The 24,348-nt window shown below is 39.5% G+C and overlaps 1 protein-coding gene across 1 annotated transcript in view; it reads left to right on the forward strand.

Annotated features, from left to right (window-relative positions):
* The first annotated feature begins 9,785 nt into the window (after window positions 1-9,785).
* Window positions 9,786-24,348, forward strand: part of TACR3 (tachykinin receptor 3) — a 36,548-nt gene continuing 21,985 nt past the window's right edge. The window contains 3 exon segments of the mRNA XM_061993469.1: window positions 9,786-9,830; window positions 9,832-9,880; window positions 10,113-10,569. Of these exon segments, the coding sequence (XP_061849453.1) occupies window positions 9,786-9,830; window positions 9,832-9,880; window positions 10,113-10,569 (551 nt within the window).

Below are 24,348 nucleotides of genomic sequence, written 5' to 3' on the forward strand. Positions count from 1 at the left end.
TATTCTCACATGCTTTGGACTGTAATGCAGCTTGCTGAATATCAACCAAGTAGGCAATCTCCAGCAGCCAATAAACAATTGACCAGTCAACTTCAGAGTGTCATTCCTTGGGCTTGCTACATTCTAATTCTGAACGATGAAAGGCAAATGCCAAGTACTCTTGTTCTTATATCAAGAGTCTTCTTTCAACATGAATACAGGAAATCAAATTATTAAGATTTTAAAATATATGTATCATAGCAGAAATAAGATGATCCAATGTTTTGCAGATGATCAAATGGTTTGTAGAAAAGTTGCAAGAGATTTACTAACAAATTGAATTTCACTGATATGGTCACAGAATCATAAAGTCTTAAGAGTTGGAAGGGAGCTCAAAAGATCATCTAGTCCAACCCATCTGCCAGAGCAGGAGCAACTAGAGTAGGTCACACAGGAACTTGTCCAGGTGGGTTTTGAATGTCTCCAGAGAAGGAGACTCCACAACCCATCTGGGCAGCCTGTGCCAGTGCTCTGTCACCCTCACAGTGAAGAAATTCTTCCTTGTATTTCCTTTGAACTTCTTATGTTCCAGCTTGTACCCATTGCCCCTTGTCCTATCATTGGACATCATTGAGAAGATTCTGGCTCCATTCTCCTAACACCCACCCTTTACATATTTGTAAACACTAATGAGATCACCTTTCCATCTCCTCTTCTCCAAGCTAAAGCGCCTCAGCTCCCGCAGCCTTTCATCATAAGGGAGATGCTCCACTGCCTTCATCATTTTTGTGGTCCTGTGCTGAACTATCTCCAGCAGCTCCCTGTCCTTCTTGAACTGAGGGGCCCAGAACTGAACACAATATTCCAGATGTGGTCTCACAAGGGCAGAGTAGAAGGGGAGGAGAATCTATCTCGACTAGTCATGGTGGTTTTGCCTTTCATTCCAATTCCAAATGAAGGAGATAGATCATACAACAGAGAAACAGAAACTGAGCATTAGGAGAAGAAATGGGAAAAGAAAACTTATATTTAGCAACAATGATTAACTTTTATTGAAGAAATAGCTCTTAAGACATGCGTATTTCAATAACGAGTTCCATAAACCCAGATCATATTCTATTTTAGAAAAAAAAATTAAATTACTACTTCTGCTGAAAATCAGCTTACTAGGAGATCTTTTGGCTTAAGAAACTCTACAGTTTAGAATTAGAATATTTGTTATAAAATGTCATAATACCATGACCCTTATGCATCAGTTTTGACAATTGTTTCTTTTCCACTGACAGTCACATATGCAAATGCAAAAAACGTGACAAGGCATTGTCAGCATGTAAACCATAACAGTGGTTTAAGATGCAGAAAAGCCAAGTTAACATCCCCTCTCAACCTGCACCTCGGCCAAAAAAAAATTTAAAGAGGTTCTGAAGCAGATAGGGCACAAACCTTAGATAACAAAATGCAGACCACGAGAGAGCAATCCTCTTCCCAAATTTGACACAGTAGCTGAGAATATTTTCTTTTGATTCTTTACTTCCAGTTGATAAAGATACATTTCAAAACAGAGAATTTGCTATGTAGACAATAGGCTTCCTCTGGTATTTGATGTACAACTTTCAGATACTGCTTTTCTACTAAGTTATTATGTGCTTATCACATAAGCATTTACAAAATTCAGTCGACATTGATCCTGCTCTAGCATTTAGAATTTAAAATAATGTTTGGCCAAAAGGCATGGTAATGTGGCAATACTATATATCAACCTATACCTTTTTTTTTTTCTTGTACAACAAGGACAAGGGTAACAAACTATTTCTATGCTGCCAGAATATGGTCCTATAAACAAAGAAATGAAGCTAGTAACATTGAATATATTCTTGTTACAGCAGTGATAGTTAGATAATGTCTTCTGTTATTAAGAAGTAAAGTTAAGAAGGGTCTGTGTTTACTTTCCATGTAACAGTGAAACACATACGCATCACCAATGGTTTATGAACAACATGAATAGTTACTTTAAAATCTTATTTCCTGATTTCACTCAGCACTCTTACTATGAATCCATTCACACCTCCTCATCTTACTCAAGACTTTCAAATGTGCATTTTACTATATTTGACTAAGTATATATAGTTTATTATATATAACATATATTCAACAACTCCAGGAGACAATGAAGTCACCAATAAAATCCCCATGAATTTGGATGTTTAGAAGGAAACAGATCGCTGGACAGACTCCTGTAGGAGACAGATGAAACTGTTTTGTGAGTGTCTTTTTTATTGATTTTAGTGGACTTACAAAGAGTCTCCCAGGAATTTCAAATGGCAACAGCAGTTACTCATTACTTTCAAGTCTGTGGGTTCAGAATCTACAAGACCTAACAAAACATATTCTCTTAATCTCCAGCTTATGTGACCTTGTAATTCTGTTGGTAAATGTAGCTTAAAAAAATAGTAATTTAAAAGAGAAGTATGGGGAAACATATATGAGTGCACACATACACATAAGTTGCTAGTTCATATCACCAGTGCAGGCACTTGAGCAGTGAAAAGGCAGAAGTACCTGGAATTACATCTGCACATAATTTGTCTCCCACTGGAGAACATAAAGAATGTATAGGGAACAGGAAAAAAAAATAACATTCAGAAAGAAGATTTCACTCTAATTTGCATTAGAGACTACAATAAAGAATTTAAAGAGGAAAATAATAGTAACAGGAGCAAATACTAATCACAGTAGCCCAAGAAAATGTTTATTATTTCACATCTCATTTCATTCTGCCCTTAGCTCCTCTCAATATATACTGCTGTCAGGTACAAGAACCACTTGAATCAATCCACTTAATTTTTTCAAAAAAATTGCTAGTATCACACTTTTTGTAATGTATTTTCCTCTCAAAGTCCTAGCTGACCAGGAAAGCAAATGAATATGAATTATTTTTCATAGAACAACTGTGCCCTACAAATTACATTTTGACACAGGCACCTCACTGTAGCAGTTATTCAGCCCCTTCAGTCATGTCCTATGTACGGCAGCTAAAAAACAGAAGACTAAGCTACACTGGTGATGATGAAGTGTATTTATCCTTACAGGAGGATCAGAAGATGAAACTCTCAATGGCTGAGCTCATTCTTTCTTCACCAAAGAAGAAGAAAAGTTTTCTCATACAAAATACTTTGTGAATATTATGTATGAATAGTCATTGTTTCTACCTAGGGTAAGTTCATTTCCTATAATTCATCCATAGACCTACTGAATTTTACTTTACTCTAGAAGTGGTTTAAGCATAACATCATATTCCAGAAGAATCTCTGTCTCTGATCACTTATTTGTCTCTGATTGTCCCCACCCTTCTCTTCCCCTTCTAGCTATGGTGACATCACATACAATATTTCTAGGTTTAACCTATCCCTGTGATGCATCATCTTTACTCACATACTTGTGAAGATGTCCAGTATCCTACCAACTCATTTTCAGCTAGAGTCAGGAAGAAGACTTTTGTATTCATAAGTGATAATCAGAAACCAAGTTCAAACTGAGTTTGCCAACTGTGTTTTAAGCTAGACAAATCAAAGCAAACTGTTCAAAATCCAAGCAGGCTGACATTGTCATGATAGCAGCACAATGCTAACAAACAGTCATAACAAACATGACAGTGTTAAGCATCCTTTAATTGCAAAAAATCTCCTGCCATAGCTAAAGTTTTGCATGACTGGCTGAGGAGATATCAAAGCTGAAAAGAAAAACAAAACAAAAAAAACCAGTGCTGCTGAAGAATCATCTCTTCCAGTTGAGGACTGGATGAAGGAAGCAGGGTATGAGGTCGTTAGGCTAAGACAAATCAAAAAAGCAAATACACATACAAATGCAAATTTATCAGTGCCCTCAGTACTATACATAAAAGAAAGGAGCCACAAAGTACAGGTCTTGTGAAACAGAACTGTATTTAACAATGGTGTAGTTAGCACTTATGCTAAATAGATGTGCTGTGCAGGCCTCTATTTTACTACCAATCACTACTTGTGAACTATGGTTCTCTGGCTCTCTTTCCTGTAGTGCACAGATGAATATAGCAGAAAAGTGACTTCAGATGAAAACTTCAAGTAAACCAGAAGACCTGCAGAACATTAAATCATAGTCTCATAAATAGCAAAGAACAGAATCATTTCTAAATTTACCTCATAGTCAAGATGCTAAGTTAAGAGCTTAGCTTCTGCTCCGGGTTCAATAGGAAAGGTTTTGCTGGAACTATGAAAAAACAGCTTCAAGGTATATAACACAAAGGAAGAGCTACAGACAAGCACAGTTACTTTCCTGATTGTGCTTGTCTATTTCTTTCACATTTCAAAGTGTTTTTGTGAAGCTGGGAATGGGGAACTGCTAATAGCTGCAAGTTTGACCATGTCTGACTGCACAAGCGCAAAGTAGCAATCAGAAGAAAGGCAAAAAAGAACAGTAAATAGCAGATGACCAGAAAGCACTCATTCTAAAATTGAGCACAATCTTACCTAGAGGAAAATGAAACATTCACACCAGAAATATGCATAAGCTGGAATGGCCAAAGAAATCATGTACCCGTAACAATTTCAGAAGAAGATGCCAAAACAGGTACTCTCTACAACTACTTTCTTTTTCTACAAGAGGCCAAGAAAAATCACAGATCTTTGGTTTTTATACTATCACTTTGCATAAGTTTCACCACAGTCAGGCAGATTTTGCTGATCTGAAGTTAGTAATACAGATGTTTTCTCCAAAGTTGCTGTGGAACTTATTCAAGAAACTGAATGCTGATGATTTTCAGCTGACCAAAGGTCAGTCAGTATATGTGTGGCCAATATAATTTTTTCTAGAGGCACAGCTGTCTTCAATATACAAATTAATTTCCTATCTAGGCAAGAGCCAAATACTGTCTGCCTAATCTCCTTCCTTAACTAGTTAAACAAAATGCTAGCAAGGCAGGTGCTTTACTTATTTTAGGCCTATTATTTATTTATTTTAGGTCAATTTATTTCTTTCCTCTAGTCATTTGTATGTAGGAGGACCTAGCTTTGCTCCAACTGATTGTACCAGACTGCACCTGTAGGGTTGCAATAGAAATGAAAAGCAGAGTACAGAGAATTTATTCTAGCAAATTTTTGAATTCATCTCCAAAAGGAATTGTAAGTGTTCCCCATGGGAGGCTGATCCAATCGCTCAGTATTGGCTCTGTGCTGTTCAGTGTTCTACTTCTCAAAACGGAAAGGCTAAGGGTACTCAGATACCTCTTCCCCCAGATTTGGATACCTCCTGTAACACAGCAGTTAATGTCTAGCAAGTTAACATCATACTGAGCAAGACGCTAATGAAAAATCTAGGTAGTCTCTTATGCTAATGGTACCCTGCAGTTTTTCTTCTCATGCATGGAGGGGATGGGATGGAGAATAACGCAATGTATAAAAAAATCCCTATGAGAGCAGAAAATTTCCTCAGTTTACTCAGGGTACTCCTGAAGAGAAAGGCAGGAATCAATACCTTCATTTCCACACTGTAAAGCTGACACTTTTGTTCACATGCTGTGTTAGTGGTCTGTCTGACATTTCACTACACATATTACAAAAAGCCTTACAATTTTTGTTTCAAGTACAGATCAAGGACTTGATTTGCCTACAGCTTTCCTTGTGTAATGGGATGTTGACACGTACTGACTTCTCACACTGTGATTAGGAATGCACTGAGAACAATTTCCCTTGGGAGCACTGTAGAGGTTTAGGGAAAGATACATGGGACACATTGTATCAATGGCAAGCAATTTTCCAAGCCAGGGAGTAAGAATAAGCTCAATTCCTGTGAGAAAAGAGGAGCAGGAAGATAGACTCCTGCTCTCAAAGTCAAAGTATAGCCCCTAGTTTGAAGCATTGGTGCAGAACTACTGCACATTGCACATTTTTAAGGGAACTCAGCACAGAGAATTTACACACATGAACAGAAATGTGACTCCATGAACTATACAGAGCAAGTAATTCAAACACAGATCCTTTATGTTTCTGTACAGAAGAACTTACTGCAGGTGTCACAATATGTTACTCCTGTATGTTTGCACTCTGCTGCATGTTAGGCAGTACTGTGTGCAAGAAATAAGGTCCCTGTGCTTTGCTGAAACTGAGGAAAAGGAGTAATAGTGCTCTGATTGGGAGTTGTGTGGAAGCAACAGAAGAACATGGGATGCAAAGACTCGGGCAGCTGGCATGGTAATGTGAAAAACACATCAATGTAGTAAAAGAATGCAGTCTGGAGTTCCTAGTTTGCGTATAATAGTGGAAAGGTAGGGGGTTGGGTTTGTGCTTTCTGCATTATAAACCTGTGAAAATCTCGAGTGAAGTTTCTGGAGTCAAGAGTTGAGCCTCTGCTACAACCGGCTTGTCCAGTATTCCTCTCATTGAATCACAGAGTCATAGAATAGTAGGGTTGGAAGGGACATTTAGAGATCATCTAGTCCAAGCTCCTGCAGCAGCAGGTTCACCTAGATCAGATAGCCTAGGAACATGTCCAGGTGGGTCTTGAAGACCTCCAAGGAAGGAGACTCCACAACCCCTCTGGGCAGCCTGTGCCACTGCTCCCTCACCATCACAGTGAAACAGTTTTTTCTTATATTTAAATTGAACTTTTTGTGTTCCAGCTTCATTCCATTACCCCTTGTCCTGTTGCTAGCTACTATAGAAAAAAGGGATGTCCCAACCTCCTGGAAACCACTATTGAAACCACTATATAATTATTTCAACACTGTGGTGGTTATAGCCCTGGCTGGGTGCCAGGAGCTCATCATCACTTCCCCTCCTAAACTGGGCAGGGAAGAGAGAAATATAATGAGAGGCTCATGAGTCGGGATAAGCACAGCGAGATTGCTCAGCAACAAGCATCATGGGCAAAAGCGACTCAGCTTGGGGAGAGGAGGTTTGATTTATTAATGAACAATCAGAGATGAGAAATGAAAAATAAAACCAAATCTTAAAACATCCTACTCAGCCCCTCCTTCTTCCTGGGACTCTCCCTCCTTCCCCCTCAACAGCACAGGGGATGGGTGATGGGGGTTGCTATCAGTTTATTACAGATGCCGCTGCGTCTTCTCAGGAGGAGGCCTCCTCACACTTCCCACTGCTACACTGTGGGGTCCCTCCCACAGCAGACAGTCCTTCATGAACTTCTCCAACGTGGGTCCTTCCCATGGGCTGCAGTTTCTCATGAACTGCTCCAACATGGGGTCTCCCATGGGGACAGCTCCTCACATCCTGCCCCAATGTGGGTCATCCACTGGGAGAACAGTCCTTCAGGGACAGGCTGCTCCAGCCTAAATCCCTCACAGGATCGTAAGTACTGACAGCAAACCTGCTCTGGCTTGGGATCCTCTCTCTGCACAGACTCCCAGGTCTTGCTGGGAACTTGCTCCAACATAGGCCTCCCACAGAGTCACAGCCTCCTTCAGGCTCTGGCATGGTGTCCTCCACAGGCTGCAAGTAGTTCTCTGCTCCCCGTGGACCTCTATGGACTGCAGAGGTACAGCTGCCTCACCATGGTCTTCACTACTGTTCATAGGGAGAACCTTTCTTCTAGTGCCTAAGCACCTCCTTCCCCTCCTTCTCCACTGACCTTGGTGTCTGCCAAGACTCCACTTCCTTCTGCTGCTGTAGTTTAGCAACTGCACAGCAACTTCTTCCCCATCTCAAATACATTATTCACAGAGGCATTACCTCAATCAATAATTAACCTGGCCTTGGTCAGCATCCATCTTAAAATTGATTGGCAATGACCCTCTCAGCTACAGAAGAAGCTTCTGTCAGATCTTTGGTTAAAGAAGCCACTCACTACCAAAATCTGGCCTAGACAAAACCACTAAAAACACTCAGACTCAGAGATTTTCTTTGCCACAGTTAATTCCAACTTCTTACTTGGATTTTGCCTGGATTTTATTTATTATTTATTAACTGGATAATATTACAAGTCAGACTTCTTTGCCCAGCTATGGGATTCTCCCAATCTATCCCACTGTCCTATTTTGTCCTATTTTGGACAATATGATATAACAAGGAGCCCTAGTTACTAACCCTTCAGCCACCACCTCAGTGATTTTACCAGAAGAGTGCACCTCTCATAATTACATATTTATTCTTTGCTGCATTCCCAAAGTCCTCTCTATACATGTCCAAAAGGCAGAGAAATGTGTCCCACAGTTTGCTGGGGAGTTTGAAGAGAGGTTCAACTCACCCAGTGCTACTACACCCTCTCCTGACTCTGCTGCTTTCTACAGGATCTCTTGAGAAAGTAGCACAAAAGCCTGTTGAGTAATCAGCGTATGAACTACCGTTTCCTTCTTCAGACTCACCTCCTGGGACAGGATGAGAGATGATGCAGATGGAAGATTTGGGATTCAAAATGGAACTGTGGGATAAACTCCAGTGATTTTCCTGTGACAAGGACCTGCAGTACATGAGTATATTCTAGACTAAGCAAAGCTTCTAAGCCTGGGTTGGGCTGCTGCTTGGGATGGTGTCAGCTGGTAAGAAGAGAGAAGCCTATAGATAATGGCCATAATTGCACTCATTCAAATCAAAACTGCAGTGAAGACCTGACAATTAAAGTGCAGACACTACTTCCACTGGGTAAATACAGCAGGGAGGAAGTAGCACACAGGAATATTTGGTGGTTTGGTTTTTTTTTAATGAAGCTTTTGTTTAAAAAAATGTAGAATGTGTCATTGCTGATAGGGGTATTGAATAGGTCCCACTGCTGTGATACAGTTGAAATCTCTGCTGATGACAAGTAGTAGCTCTAAATTGTTGAAGCATAGAGCAGATCAACCCTAAAACACATTTTCTCCCTAAAGACTGCAGGCTATTGAATAACAAAGGTTTATTTGTTGAAGTCCCTTGCAATCAACCCATAAAGCATGCATTCCAAATGCCAGCTGTCGTTAACATATTAAAAAGAAAGCTGATTTCTTGGATGTGAAAATGTCACATGTTAAATTTCCTCATTTATCCTTTTCTATCAGTATAGAAATCACTGCATATAAAAATACTGTTTGCTCAAAATAATAATAGCACTAAGTGTGAAATAAATGCAAATAAGTAAAAAGAACTAAAAAATTTTCAAAGAAAAGGAAAACCATTTTAGCCATATTTAAGGACATGTATGTTTAAGGCTGCCTAGTGTTTCAACAAAAATCAGTGTCTGCTTAACATGTAAATAGCTTTACAGGCACCAAAGTTATTGTTGTAAGAAAAATATAGTCACATTTAAATTTTATAACCGTTTCTTGGTGTCAATTACATATTATAGATTGAAAAGTGAAATTAGAGAGCCACTGGATGTACTTATTTATCTGAAAGAAGATACTATTGCAAATCTGTAGCTGACAGAATGGTTAAAAGGAAAGTACGTACTAAGTGAAAAGGCAGCAGCAAAAAAAGCAGATTTGAATTCATCTGAAATAAATTAATCTGGAAATGGCTTTAATAAAAAACAGTCTTGGTCCGGGGATGTTCAACTAAGCCAGGCAATTAGCCTTGCAAAGACAGGGCAAAAAGACTATTCAAAAAGGAAGCACAAGAATGAAACTTAAAGAAAGGCAATATAAACCAAATCTCTCAACATAAACGAGACCAGAATTCATTTTCCCCATGATGCACTCCACAGCTCCTGAAAGTGCCTGCTGCTGGCAATGAATGAAATAAAAGGGGAGGAGGGGAACAGAGAGAAAGAGGTGTTATCTTACCAGCCAACGAAGATTATCGCTCCGCTCCCTTCATGACGCTGGGAACTCACAAGCCTATAAAATGTGCCTTGGCTCCCAGTCTCCTTCTTCTTCAGCAAAATCAAAAAGCAGGAGGCGGCTGTACAGAGGAGGAATGTGATGCTGTTCGACACACAGGTAGCTCTCCTGACTCAGCAGGCACAGCATTTCTAACAGTTCGAACACTGCAGCCAAAGCTTTTTCTGACAGATCATTCCTTCCCAGTATCTCCTGCGCTGCCTTATTTCCTTTTTTCTTACTTTCTTCTTCTTATCAGCTAGTGTGGATTTTGGAGGATTGGGAGAGGGAGGTGGGAAAGGACATAATTCCTGGAAGAGAGAAACACCCAAGATGACTTCTGATCCCACAGCCAACTGGAACATGACTATGAGCAGCAGGTGGAACATGAGTCTTGCTGGAGCAGGCGATCTCTGGGGACAGGTGCTGGGAGCACCAGCTGGAAACAATTCTCTCCCTATAGCAACCTCAGCAGCCAACTTCTCCAATCAGTTTGTGCAACCCTCTTGGCGCATTGCCCTGTGGTCTCTGGCTTATGGTGGGGTGGTGGCAGTGGCTGTTTTTGGAAATCTCATTGTCATCTGGATTATCCTGGCTCACAAGCGCATGAGGACGGTGACCAATTACTTCCTGGTGAACCTAGCCTTCTCCGATGCCTCCATGGCTGCTTTCAATACTCTCATCAACTTCATCTATGCATTGCACAGTGAGTGGTACTTTGGAGAGGCTTACTGCCGCTTCCACAACTTCTTCCCAATCACAGCTGTCTTTGCCAGCATCTACTCCATGACAGCAATATCTGTGGAAAGGTGAGAAAAGAGAGGAAAAGTTTAAGAGTGAGAGATTGAGATCAGATGCTTCACTGAAATAAAAATACAGAGATAACAATCATTAAACGATGAGAGGCAGAGCCCTCAGTAGTATATCAGTTGTGCTCCTCTATACTTCTTTAAGATCTCTCCGTAACACAATTTTTCTCCCTGCCTTTCATCTTTCTCCTTCAGCCTTTTGTTCATTTTACTGTGCAGTTTTTTTTACAACAAACAATTTCCTCCATTTGCCTTCAGCTGCTCTCTGTGCTCCATCTTTTAATAGTAACTGTGTAGCAGCAGCCATTGCTCAGGGTTTTACTCCTCCGTCTGTGAAAACAGTATCTGTCCCCGAGTCAATGTCATCTCATTCATACTGATAAGGAGTTGCAGAGGTTGAATGTGAAGGGAGAGAACTTCAAATTTCCCTCCTCTTTGGATTTCTGCAGCTGGCAGAGGCATTTGCTTCCTCCTCCTCAGAAATCACTTCAGACTCTAATAGCTTGCCTCACACACAGCTCTAAACTGCATGCTTCCTCCCGATTTTAACTAATGAGACTTTTTGCATTGCCATCTGTGCATATCTAGGGGTCTGATAAGAACATGGTTACAAAGTGCTTGATTTTTTTTTTTCCTGATTACTTGCAACAAAACAAGCATTTGTGAGTGAAAGAGAACAGGACAAAAAACTTCACTTTTGTGCTCATGAACATAATGGAATAGATAGCTGTATTCCCCCAGTGTAAAGGGGAGATGTAATTGTCAGAGTTCCAACAAATATGCTTTGATGAACCATCTTTCTCAGAAGGTGTTGTGAGTCTCCTCTAGGAAATGCTGCTTTCTTTATGGTTATTTTCACATTTGCTGTCAGAGAGAACTTGCCCTATGCTTTAGAAATCAAATAAGTTCCTGAACTTTTATTCAGAAAAACAGAAAAACAAATTGCTATGTACTTCAGACCTTTTATTCCTCTTAGAAATCCACTGAAATTACTCATAAAACTTCTTTCTACATATTCCAATCACACTATGCATCTTGCCTCAACTGACCTGGCAGAACTGCAGCATTTTCCAGCCATGGTAGTTAAGATCTTATAAGATTCAATCCATCTTATGAAATGTTATTCTTCTTATTTCCGGGTACACAGATTGTGCAATGTTGTACCTTTTGTCCATGCTGTGGACAGGTTCATAATAAAGCTTTTCTGTTGGCCCTACTGATCACAAATTTTAGATGGCATTCTCTGCCAGATGCATTTCTGTTTCATAAAGCTAAAAATGAAAGGGAAAATGAGATTCTTAGCAACTCTTCTACCACTCTGCTCCAGGGATGGCTGAAGACAGAAGATCAGTACACTTTTCTCCTACCAGTAACGTCTCTTGTTCCCAACTGTTACTTCCCATGAATAATAGAGGGGATGCTGTAAAGCCAGTGATACCATTTTTAACTAGGCAAAGATTTCTTGTGTTGTCAGTTTGGGTTTAGGTTAAGATTTTCATCCAACTTGAGGTTTTCAGAGAGTTAAAAGGTTTTAAAGGGTACATTTCCAGAGTGAGTAAAGAATAACCCTGACTAAAGTGTAACAGTCATATAAAAAAGATATTGGAAATATTTGCCTTGGTTTAGCAATGTGAGACACCCATGCTCAGAAATGAGGCACTTGCTGCTGTTATTCACAGTGATCTACTTCTTGTCTGAAAATCCCCTGAAGAAATCCCAATTTCCACCCCACCGCAACATCTTCCAAGCTCCCCTGCCCCAAAAGACAAATTAAAATCTTCCCCTGAGGGGAAGTACAGTGAACAATGCCATAGCTGTGTTTCATTGAACTCTGTGTAGTATCAAAGAATATTGTGCAAAACAAATGGAAGACCAGTCTTTCTTTCCCAATTTACACTGCTATTCCTTTTTCTTTTATAACAAATCACATCTGATGTGCTCAGTACCTTTAACCATTTCCTGTCTAACTCTGCAGAACACTTGTGCAGAGTCAAGAGGAAAACTTAGAGTCAAAGTGAATCCCAAGGAATGTCCTTAGATGTGCAGACTGCCTTCTTCCAGGACACAGATCTGCTCGGTTGACAGTTTTTAAAACTTTCTTTTCCATTTCCCTTCTGTAAAAGCTGAGGTAGTGCTTCAGACAGGGCACTCTGCTTTAGCTTTGCTCTGTTTCAGTTAACTCAACCTTACACATTCACATTCATTTAATTATTTTGGGTTTTTAAAGCTACAAATTAGAATCACAGAATCATTATATTTGGAAAAGACCTTTAAGATCATTAAGCCCATCACTAAACTAAACACCATCCCTCAGTAACTTATCTATGCATCTTTTGAATATCTCTAGGGATGGTGACTCCACTGCCTCCCTGGGCAGCCTGTTCCAATGCTTAATAACCCTCTTGGTTAAAAAGTTCTTCCTAATGTCCAATCTAAACCTTTGCTGGTACAATTTGAGTCCATTTCCCCTTGTCCTATCCTTCATTTCTAGAGAGATCAACTCCCACCTCCTGCAACTTCCTTTCAGGCAGTTGTAGACAGTGATTATGTCTTGCCTCAGGCTCCTCTTCTCTAGGCTAAACATCCTCAGCTCCCTCAGCCACTTCTCATAAGACTTGTTCTCCAGATCCTTCACCAGCTACATTGCTCATCCCTGAACACAATCAAGCACCTCAATATCTTTCTTGCAGTGAGGGGCCCAGAACTGGACACAATATTCAAGGTGCAGCCTCACCAGTGCCGCATACATGGGGACAATTGCTTTGCTGGCCCTGTTGGCCACAGTATTTCTGATACAAGCCAGGATGCCATTGGCCTTCTTGGCCACCCAGGCACACTGCTGGCTCATACTCAGTCAGCTGTTGATTAGTATCTCCAGGTCCTTTCCCTCCAGGCAGCTTTCCAGCCACTCTGCTCCAAGCCTGTAGCATTGCCTGGGATTGTCACCCAAGCGCAAGACACTTCTGGTACAGGAAGACCACATCCACAGCCTTTCCCTCATTCACTAAGTAGGTCATCTTGTAGTAGAAGATCAGATTGATCAAACAGGACCTATCTTTCATAAAACCATGTTGACTGGGCCTTTATTAGGATAAAGCTACTGAGGGAACTGAAGTAGTGGGATCGTATTGGATTATGTCATCCCAAAATACTGAAAGATCGTGGGGTTGCAGCTCACTAAAAAGTATGTAATGATATGCTCCATTGATCATTTTAGAACATACAAATGTTCACTGAGTAGGAATGAGTCACTGTGATTCTAGATGTCACTAAGCAGAGGTCACAGGCAGTACATGTTTCCTTTCACGTTGTGATTCTGTAAGCTGTGATGTCTAAGTTGTATGCACTGTGAAACTTCTGTACTGATACAAAGTTCTGTGAAGTAGTTAGTTCCTGCAGTGAGGTGTGCTGCATCTGGAGTGCAGGATGAAGGTATACAAGACTGCTATATGGCCATCTGGACATCAAACATAGACACCAATTTATGTGGATTTATTCACATTTCTCACCAACTCTTTCTGCTGGTGTTTTTGCCTTTTCTTCTTCTTTTCCAATAGCTTCTTTGCAGTCTACTGCAAAGATACCACAGGTAACTTTAACCAAGCTAGCTCAAGCATCAGAAGCAGTACAGATTTTACATCATACTGCTTCATAGGCATTCATTCATTCATTCATTCACTCACTCGTTCTTTCTTCTGTAGCTCATGCTGTACAGTGCCACAGTGACATTGTTCCCAGTGTAATAGTTCCTTTAGCTACCTTATGGGGATAAACTTTTTAAACAGCCCAAGATAAACAGGATAGGGGACAGCAAATGGAACCAATATGCCTTTGTCACTGGCCAGTGCATGATCCTAAAGAGTTACATGTCTTAACTCCATCTGTGACTAGAGTTCTTGGAGATATTAAAGACAGTAATTTAAGCAGAATTTAAGTTATTAGGCCCTGGCAATTGAATACTCTCTGTCCCTTCCAAATAGTTCTTAGCATGCAAAAGAGGTGGCTTATATATGCCGGCAATCAATTTCCAAACTCAGGATTGCCTCTTTATACAATCAATTCCATATGTAGGTCCAGAAATTCTCTGCAGACGTCTGATCGTTAAAGTGGAATTCTGGAGATGTGGCGAAATAGCATACAATATCATGCCTTTACTAAAGCACTTAGTATTATTAGCACATCTACAGTATGACTTTCTCAGTTGATGGTTCTCTCAGTAATTCCATAATCATTTCCTCATTTCAACAAGTTTAAATTTTTGTAACAGTAACTGCTCTGGAATTAAACAAGGAATTCTAACAGTGATGGTGAAGTAGCTGCTGATCTTAGTCACACCTTACAATTTCTTTTCTTCCTAGCATGCAAGTAAAATTTTGTCTTTTGAAGAACTACTACGTTTATATTAGATTACATGTAAAAGTAATTGAAAAGAGTAAGATGTTTATGCCAGTATTTCGTACAAATGTAAAAAAATTATATTTATGGTACATTGATGTTCTGTATTACTGCAGGACAGCCTAAAAGTTTTACTGCTGCTCAGTATAAGTCAACATAATAGCATGAAAAAAAACTATGTAACATCTTTCAACAAATTATAGGAAAGAGAAAAAACATAGATTTGCTCAATCCTTTTTAAAGATCACATTCTGGTAAATGTTACCTATCTACCCTATTGTACTCTACAAAAATCCCAGCCCATTTTTCAGAGCAGCTGCTTACACAGTCAAAGGTATTGCAATAGAAGAATGACAAAATAAAGTCCAAAGTTTAAGAGAATTTCAGTTTCATGTACATTTTTTAATCACAAAGCTTTCCTCTCATGTTGTGTTATGTAAACTCTGGAGCTGTTAAAATCTGGTGCCTCAGTGAGCCAGTAACAACGAAAGTTCAATAATTACCTTCAAATCAGGAGATAATCAAAGTAAATAGTCATACTTAAGCCTCAAAAGTTGATCATGTCCCAAATTTATTACGATGATTTAAAAAATAAATTCATCTTTCCCCCCCCCCTTGAAATGCCCTTTTTTTTGACCTACTGATGCAGAAATTTATTCTATATTTGTCTAGTTAAACAGAGCTGTGATGAAACTTCCTGTTTGTATTTATTTTGGAGAGAGTCCAGCTCAGGACCACCAAGATGATCAGAGGATTGGAACATCTTTCATATGAGGAAAGGCTGTGGGAACTGGGGCTGTTTAGTCTGGAGAAGAGGAGGCTGAGGGGGGATCTTATTAATATTTACAAATATCTAAATTGTGGGTATCAGAAGGTTCGGGCATTCCTTTTTTCTATTGTATCTAGCCACAGGACAAGGGGTAATGGGATGAAGCTGAAACACAAAAAGTTCCATTTAAATGTAAGAAAAAACTATTTCATTGTGAGGGTGAGGGAGCAGTGGCACAGGCTGCCCAGAGGGGTTGTGGAGTCTCCTTCCTTGGAGGTTAAGAGTTGCTTGGACATATTCCTGTGTGACTTGATCTAGGTGGACCTGAAGAGGGGTTGGACTAGATGATCTCTAAAGCTTATGTTCAATCCCTAACATTCTATGATTCTATGATTCCACCGAACTGTATTGTGACATTTTTTTGGAAGGCCATTAAAATTATAGCTACAAGGTATATCAGCTGTCTTGTCTCTGGTGCCCTAGACAGCTCACTGAAGTATGCCTATATTGTTGATATGGATAACATTGATATCAAGATGGATGTTTTAAAATATTTGACTGAAAAATCAAATAAACAAACAATTTGCAGCAGAATCCAGCAGAATCAGAATCCAAGAGCCATAAGACCAACTTTCTCTTTCCCCATACCCCTACATTCACTTTGCTGAACACTAGACAAAAATCAAATAAAATCACTATTAAACAATTAGATAATTAGAGAATTTCCATGTTTCAGAATATGATAGGTTCTTTTTAACAGTCTCTAGTTTGTTTTAGTTACCCTTCTCACTTCTTTTTAATAAGCTTCCTCAAGCTTCTATAGTTCCCCCTTTTTAAACAAAACACTTGCATACCAGCTTTTTGGGGCTTTTATTGTTTCTGCAGAGATGTTAAAACCAGACGGATTCTAGATTCTATTCAAAGAATAACATTTAAGCCTGACCGTAGACACTGTTCAGGACCAATTCAAGAGCTCCTTGCTTACTTAGGGCTTCTTGTAGATGCTTCATAGAGTAGTCATTAATGTTGGCCAAAAATATATTTTATGTCTGCATAGAAGTCACTGTTATCTTCTCTTATTATTGCATTACCTGCTATTACAACCTTTCTAATTTCTTCTGACACGTCATCATCATTACTGTGAATTAGCTGACTGTATAATCCTGAAGTTGATTGTTTGAGATTCATGCTGGGAGTTTCAAACCATAAAATTCTATTTTATTCATGAATACATTTGTTTTACTTGGCTTGATTTTAAACTATATTTACCATTCAGGAACTGAGTATTGCAATATTACATTTCTCCTTCTTAGTATCTAACATGCCTGTTATATCAATATATTTATTCAAAACTTGTTCTAATTTCCCACCTTATGTCTTAGCCTTCTATTATGTCCACAGAAGCACAGCTTATACCGGGTCAGTTTTCTGTTTTTCTATGACATTGTTTAGTTGATGATGGCTGTTAACAATCCCTTTATACACTTATTAGACTCCAGAGTAAGTAAGAATAAACAAGCTTCTAACAAGACAGTTACGAGACATGAATACATAATATAATTTGTGAAATGAAATCTAAATTCATCACGTGTACACACTCAGATCCTCAAAATATTGCCTAGGCTCTTCATTCTCTTCAAGTGTATGTTGTAAAGCAGTTATTATTGTCACAAAGAAGTACCACAAGCCCTGTAAATGATCTGTTACTGAAATCCTGAAGTAAGCAATTGAAACATTGAAAAATGTAGTGTCTTTCCAGCAGAATACATTTTGGTATATGTCTCTGCATGAGTTACTGTTCTGGGAGCAAATTGCTCAAAGTGCCGTAAACTGATACTCCTGTCAAACTATAGCTTTGATGTAGAGCAATATTATCTGAATTGGGAGTTGAGTACCTATCCTGTATGCTCAGAAACACTGAAGTATAGAGAAATGTGTATGTGAAAAGATGATCTCAAATATGTCTAACAGGTTGGGATATGGAGTGCACGGGGCATGACCTTATTTTGTGCTCATAGGGTAGCGACATCAGCAAAAGATACACACCAAGACACTGTATACTGGTACTTGCATTCTTGTACATGTGCTTGGTACCAAATGTCCTGCACTTCACTCACCAGTAAATAGAGAGGGTTAAAGTAATGGCAAGCAGGAAACCTGTATCACCCAGTCAACTGTCATCCCCTGCACAGAGCTCAGCCCAAACAGAAATGTAGCCTTTGTCCTCTCTCTCACTCCTCTTCCTTCAAACTCTGTTGTCTCAAAGTAAATGGTTTCCGTTTAAAAGAAGAGAGAGTTTGCACTGAAAACTGGAGTGAAAGAGATGAACATAGGAACAATAAAAACAAAAAGCCAGAAACATTTCTTCTCAGGTTTCTTGAGTTTCCAGGCTATTTTCCACAGGGAGATCTCCTCCTCATATCTGAGAATATTTTCATCTGAAGAAATGGATGAAGGTTTTTTCTGTAGATCCACTTTACTATTTTTTTCCACAAGATACCATCCTATTATTTGTTAGCTTTATCTGTCTCTAGTGTCACATAACTGCACAAAACACTACCTACCCTACATCTTTTTTTTCTGAACTGAGAAATGACTTCATAATCATGAATTTATGAATCAGCTTTGGTCAACGCATATCAGGAAGGAAAAAAAATGCAAGATATGCTTTAAAATTATCATGGTCGTTACTATTATTACTTTGATAGTCAATTACAGAATTCAAATGGGAAATTCCTTACCTGTTTCTCTGTATTTCCCAATTTGTATTTCAAGATGAAGCACATAAAATTTCTGCATTCCAGTATCTAGGCTGCCCTCTGAAAAATACTAGTCCTCAGAAATGGAGAGAAGAAGTTGAACAGGAGAGAATTCACGGTTTCAAAATCAAGAGGTGAAACATAAAGGACTCTAAAAGTACTCTTTCTGACTTAGAGGCCTAAAGGATTTTCTGGGTTTGACAATTCTCTTCCTTGTCTTTCTGAGAAATAGGTGAAATAGTTTCTGCAGAACATCCTGATGCCATGGCTAAAAGATTCAGATTGTCAGAAACACAGGAAAATTAAACCTTTTTTTGGTATAGTTCAAACTCATAGTGATCAGACAAAAAGAATCGTTGAGGGTATTGGTCAAAAATCATGTCAGAATTATGTTACTGATAACACACTGGAAATAAATAAATAAATAATAATAGTCTTTTTTTTCCTCTTTGTTTTGTATTGACTAAATCTTCTCATGAACAAGATGTTTACAAAAGATGCAGTGAAAAAAAAATATAAAGAAGTTGACAGGCCAGTATCTTGAAGAGTATAAGCAACATTTACAACAGCAACTAGCCCCAAGTCTTCTTGTTCCAGTCAGGAAACAACATCTGACAAGTTCAAACCATCTGTTCAAAGAAGAAGGTCATTTTATACTGAGTCTTAGCTTTAAATACCTTTTCTCAGTGCCTTTATTTATAGCTTAAGGAAAACTACTAAAAAAATGTATCTTTGGTTTACTACGTAACATATCCTGCAGAACTTTTCAGAGATAGTCAAGGGTTGGGTTTCTTTCTTTTATTTTTTTAATATTATTGCCTATATGAATTTATTTCTGCCTGATTTATCAACATGAGTGAAATTTGTATTGTTCACATACCTGTGAACATTAAATTTATTTACCTAAAATAAATTTAATTCAAAATAACTGCAGATGGAATTCACCTGTGGGTGCTGAGGGAGCTAAGTCATTGCCAAACCACTCTCCATCATCTTCAGTAAGTCATGGAGAACAGGAGGGGTGCCTGAGGACTGGAGGAAAGCAAATGTCACTCCAGTCTTCAAAAGATTAGGAAGGAAGAGCTGGGTAACTACAGACCAGTCTGCCTCACCCTGGAAAGGTGATGGAACAACTTATCCTAGGTGCTGTTTCCAGGCATTTAAAGGCCAAAAGGGTCATTAGGAGTAGTCAATATGGTTTTACCAAAGAAAAGTTATGTTTGACCAATCTTATAGCCTTTTATGAAGATACAACCAGATGGATAGATGGTGGTAGTGCAGTGGATGTGGTTTATCTTGATTTCCACAAAGCATTTGACACCATCTCCCACAGTATCCTCACAACAAAACTGATAAAGTGTGGGCTGGATGATCAGGTAGTTAGGTGGGTTGATAACTGGTTGAAGGGAAGAAGGCAGAGAGTTGTGATCAATGGGGCAGGGTCTAGTTGGAGGCCTATATCTAGTGGAGTTCTTCAGGTGTTGGTGCTGGGACCAGTACTGTTCAATATATTCATTAATGACCTTGCTGAGGGAACAGAGGGCACTGTCAGCAAGTTTGCTGATGATACTAAACTGAGGGGAGTGGCTGACACACCAGAAGGCTGTGCTGCCATTCAACGAGATCTGGACAGGCTGGAGGGTTGGGCATGAGAATTCTAATGAAATTCAACAAGGGCAAGTGTAGGGTCCTGCATCTGGGAATGGATAACCCCATGTGCCAGTACAGGTTGGGGAATGAACTCTTAGATAGTAGTGTAGGGGAAAGGGACCTGGGGGTCTTGGTGGACAGCAAGATGACCATGAACCAGCAATGTGCCCTTGTGGCCAGGAAAGCCAATGGCATCCTGGGCTGTATTAGAAGGGCTGTGGGCAGTAGGTTGAGAGAGGTTCCCCTCCCCTTCTACTCTGTCCTCATGAGACCACATCTGGAATATTGTGTCCAGTTCTGGGCCCCTCAGTTCAAGAAGGTCAGAAAGCTGTTGGAGAGAGTTCAACACCGGGCCACAAAGATGATGAAGAGAGTGGAGCATCTCCCTTATGATGAAAGGCTGAGGGAGCTGGGGCTCTTTAGCTTGGACGAGATTGAGGGATGATTTCATTAATATTCACAAACACATAAAGGGGAGGTGTCAGGAGGATGGAGCCAGGCTCTTCTCAGTGATGTCCAATGATAGGACAAGGGGCAATGGGTACAAGCTGGAACACAAGAGGTTCCAAAGAAACACAAGGAAAAACTTCTTCACTGAGAGGGTGACAGGGCACTGGCACAGGCTGCCCAGATGGGTTGTGGAGTCTTCTTGTCTGGGGTCATTCAAAACCCACCTGGACAAGTTCCTGTGTGACCTTCTCTACGTGGTCCTGCTCTGGCATGGGGGTTGGACTAGATGATCTTTTGAGGTCCCTTCCAGCCATTAAGACTTTGTGATTCTGTGATTCAGGTGACAGAGACAGAAATGTAAGTAGTAACAGAGTGGGTTGCAGTCTGCACAGACAGAATTGGTTTTGCAGAGTTTGCCTCGATAATGATCCTTGATAGACCAGGTAGACCATATTCAAAGAATAGGAGAAGCAGAAGCCCTTCTGTTAGGAGGTCAGTTAGTCCATCCTTTTATGAAACATAACAAAGGAAAATGATATCCCTTTATATCACTAAGCATAGGTATAGAATACATTGTATAAAAACTGTTACATGCTTACAAAAATCTAGCTCATTGCCAGTTACCAAAATGTTTCTCAGGTAGAAAGCATTGCACTGTTTACGAAAACTCAGCTATTCTGAAGAATTTCAATATTCCTGTTTTAAGGCTTCTGTTAAGAGTTACTCAAAAGCAAGGTATTGTATGCTAGTTAGGATTTCAGAAAAAAAAGTAGTTACCCGCTTCCCAAAGCAGGACAGCCATTCACCAAGAGCAGCACCTGTGCCTCTAAGTAAATTGAGGCCAAGTAATCCCTCCCGGATATCGTTCACTGATCTCCCAAATGTACAATATGTTTGTTTAAATATCATACTGTCATATAGTCTATGCTGTAAGCTTTAAGATGATCACTGCATATCAGTAACATTGCTCACTGTCGATTCCTTCTGATCACCAAAACCAATCTTATTCAACAGAGTCCTATGAAAATGCCCATAGCCACTCAGCCACTTTTCCTGCAGAGAAAGACAGGTTACTGGATGAATATACACGACTCCCACAAGAAAAGACAGAGCCTTCAACTAGTACGTAGAAGATGAAGACTCAAGAATGAAAAAGTTTAAAATTTGATTTTCATCATTAAAAAAATACCTCTAAAATCTCACAGTTCATTCCATCCCCTTGAGTCTACCATATCTACCTCACAGAGACATTTTCTAGGAATTTCCACAACAATGTTTTAAAGAAGGGCAGAGAATCACAGCAATTTCCCTAAGTTTCTTAATTACCATCTGATTCCAAATACAAAGTTTCAAAACCAGCTTCTGTTTTAAGGAAATAACAGCATCTGTACATTCATAAGGGAAGTACACTCTGCTGTTTGCTGTTGACAAGCCACTTATTTGCAAGCATTATGATTTTCTTTCAGTCTGTTCCTTTGTCAAGTCCTGATTTCCTGTTACAATCTGTGTCTGAATTGATTTTTTCCCAATTCAGTGTATAAACACACTGTTTACAGGTGAAACAAGTCAGTTAGGATGATTAAAGAGTTCAAAGTGTGTCTCCAGATGGGTATTTTTAGCATGCAATTTTGAACATCATTTTGTTTTAAAGACATCTTACACAGTTTTGCTATAATTTTCTAAAGCATGTGCTAAAGAGGCAAGATATTCCTGCCTGTATTAGTCAGTGTAAGCTGTTTTACAGAAAGATAAGTTTGGATTATTTTTTAATCTTTTCTGCCATCAAGACCATAACACATACATTCCAAAAGGTTTTACTTACCAGCTATTTGTCTCTTTTGTTAGTTGCAAACTGTAAGAGAGCTGCATGATTATGATGTCATTATAACCACTGGTTTAAAGAGTTAATCAATGTCATTTAAATGACAGTCTCTATTATGATTTCAGAGAAAACAGATTTTCTTGATTTGATGAACCCCAGAAACAAGTACCAAACAGTAAATTGTAGACTGCAGCCAAACTGAGCAGTTCTGAAGGAAACTGGGTTCCCAGTAGATAGGAAAACAGACTTGAAGGAAGAAAAGTGCTGCAGCGAGCACACCATGATGCATTATCCATTAGATCTTGTAACCTGATTGATTTATCATTAAATTCAACAGAAAGTCTGTTGCTGACTTCAGTAGTAACAATCTAGGGACACAAACTAATGCAAGCCAAAGCTTGAAGAAAAGTGATGACCATGAGATATATCAGAGCAAACAAAAACACGTGCTACTCATTCTGGTGATAAATCCTCCTTTAGCACAAATGCCTACCATTTTTTGGTGTTCTTAGAGGCAGAGGTGTGGGGAGGTCCAAGCTCTGTGTATAAATATCAGAACACAGTGGACTTAGGAGAGCCTAAGCACTTGCCAATCTAACTGGCTTCAGAGCTGCATAAGTTCAGGCCACTTGAAAGAGCAATGGAGAAGCAGAACAGTCATTAAGAGAGATGACATCAAAACATCAGAGAAGTGTTCCCCTTTCATGCAGTTTATGGTTGGCTGAGCACAGAGAGAACAACTCTTTGGGAGTTCTCCCCCATACACCCACAGAGGCAAAAGGACTTGCCACCACAGAGCCCTACTGTCAAAGCATTGTGTTGTTCTACAAATTATACTTACCTTGGAATATCTAGTCCACTAGGGATGATTTTTCTCATATGTCTCTTGCCTTTACATCACACCAGTTTCCTTTCTTATTCTCTCATCTTTTAATCCTTTACTATCTGCTGTTATTCTTCAATTCTCCTTTCTTTGCTTCGTCTCCTATTAATTTCTCATTATTCTTGTTTCACTTCTATTCCTATTTTTGCATTCTATAAACTATTCCACAGTCTTGGTTCTTTTGCTTTTGCTCCAGATCCTGTGTCTCATCATTCTCCCTTTCACTTCTGGCCTACTTACAGATTCCCTTTTTCCTGCACTGTGTTCAGCACCTTTCAGTGCACAATTCAGACATTATGTCTTCTGCTCCTCCTTGTAACTAATACTTTGTCATACAAAATAAATGTAAAGATATGAAACAGAGTAAGGAAATGATCCCTAATGACAGAGCTGCACCATGAAGGATGACAGACAGGTCAGCCATGAGTAAGTGGAATATATAGGGACAATATCCTGCATCATACATATACATTATCTCATACTAAGCTGCATCACCTCACTGATTTTCTGAGCAAAACCTAAGCATGGAATCTCTATCCTGGGCTAGCAGGAACATTCATGGAAACACCTTGGCCAAAATGGACAGAGATCAAAAGTAAGGGCAATTGAAAAATTACCTACCGCTCTTTCAGCTTGACAGTCAACATGCAGACAAACAATTTACAATCATAGAATAGTTTTGATTGGAAAAGACCTTTAAGATCATTGAGTCCAGCCAGGAACCTGACACTGACAGGCTCACCACTAAACTTTATACCTAAGGGTCACATCTACACAGCTCTTAAACATCTCCAGGGATGGTGACTCCACCTCCCTGAGCAGCCTGTTCCAGTGTTTGACAACCCTGTCAGTGGAGAAGTTTTTCCTAATATCCACTGTAAACCTCCTCTAGTGCAACTTGAGGCCATTTCCTCTTGTCATTTGTTACTTGAGAGAAGACACCAACCCTCATCTCACTGCAATCTCCTTTCAGGTAGTTGTAGAGAGCAATAAGGTCTCCTCTGAGCCTCCTTTTCTCCAGGCTAAACAATCTCAACTCCCTCAGACATTC

The sequence above is a fragment of the Colius striatus genome, chromosome 3 (genome assembly GCF_028858725.1).
Source record: "Colius striatus isolate bColStr4 chromosome 3, bColStr4.1.hap1, whole genome shotgun sequence".
Taxonomy (NCBI): Eukaryota; Metazoa; Chordata; class Aves; order Coliiformes; family Coliidae; genus Colius; species Colius striatus.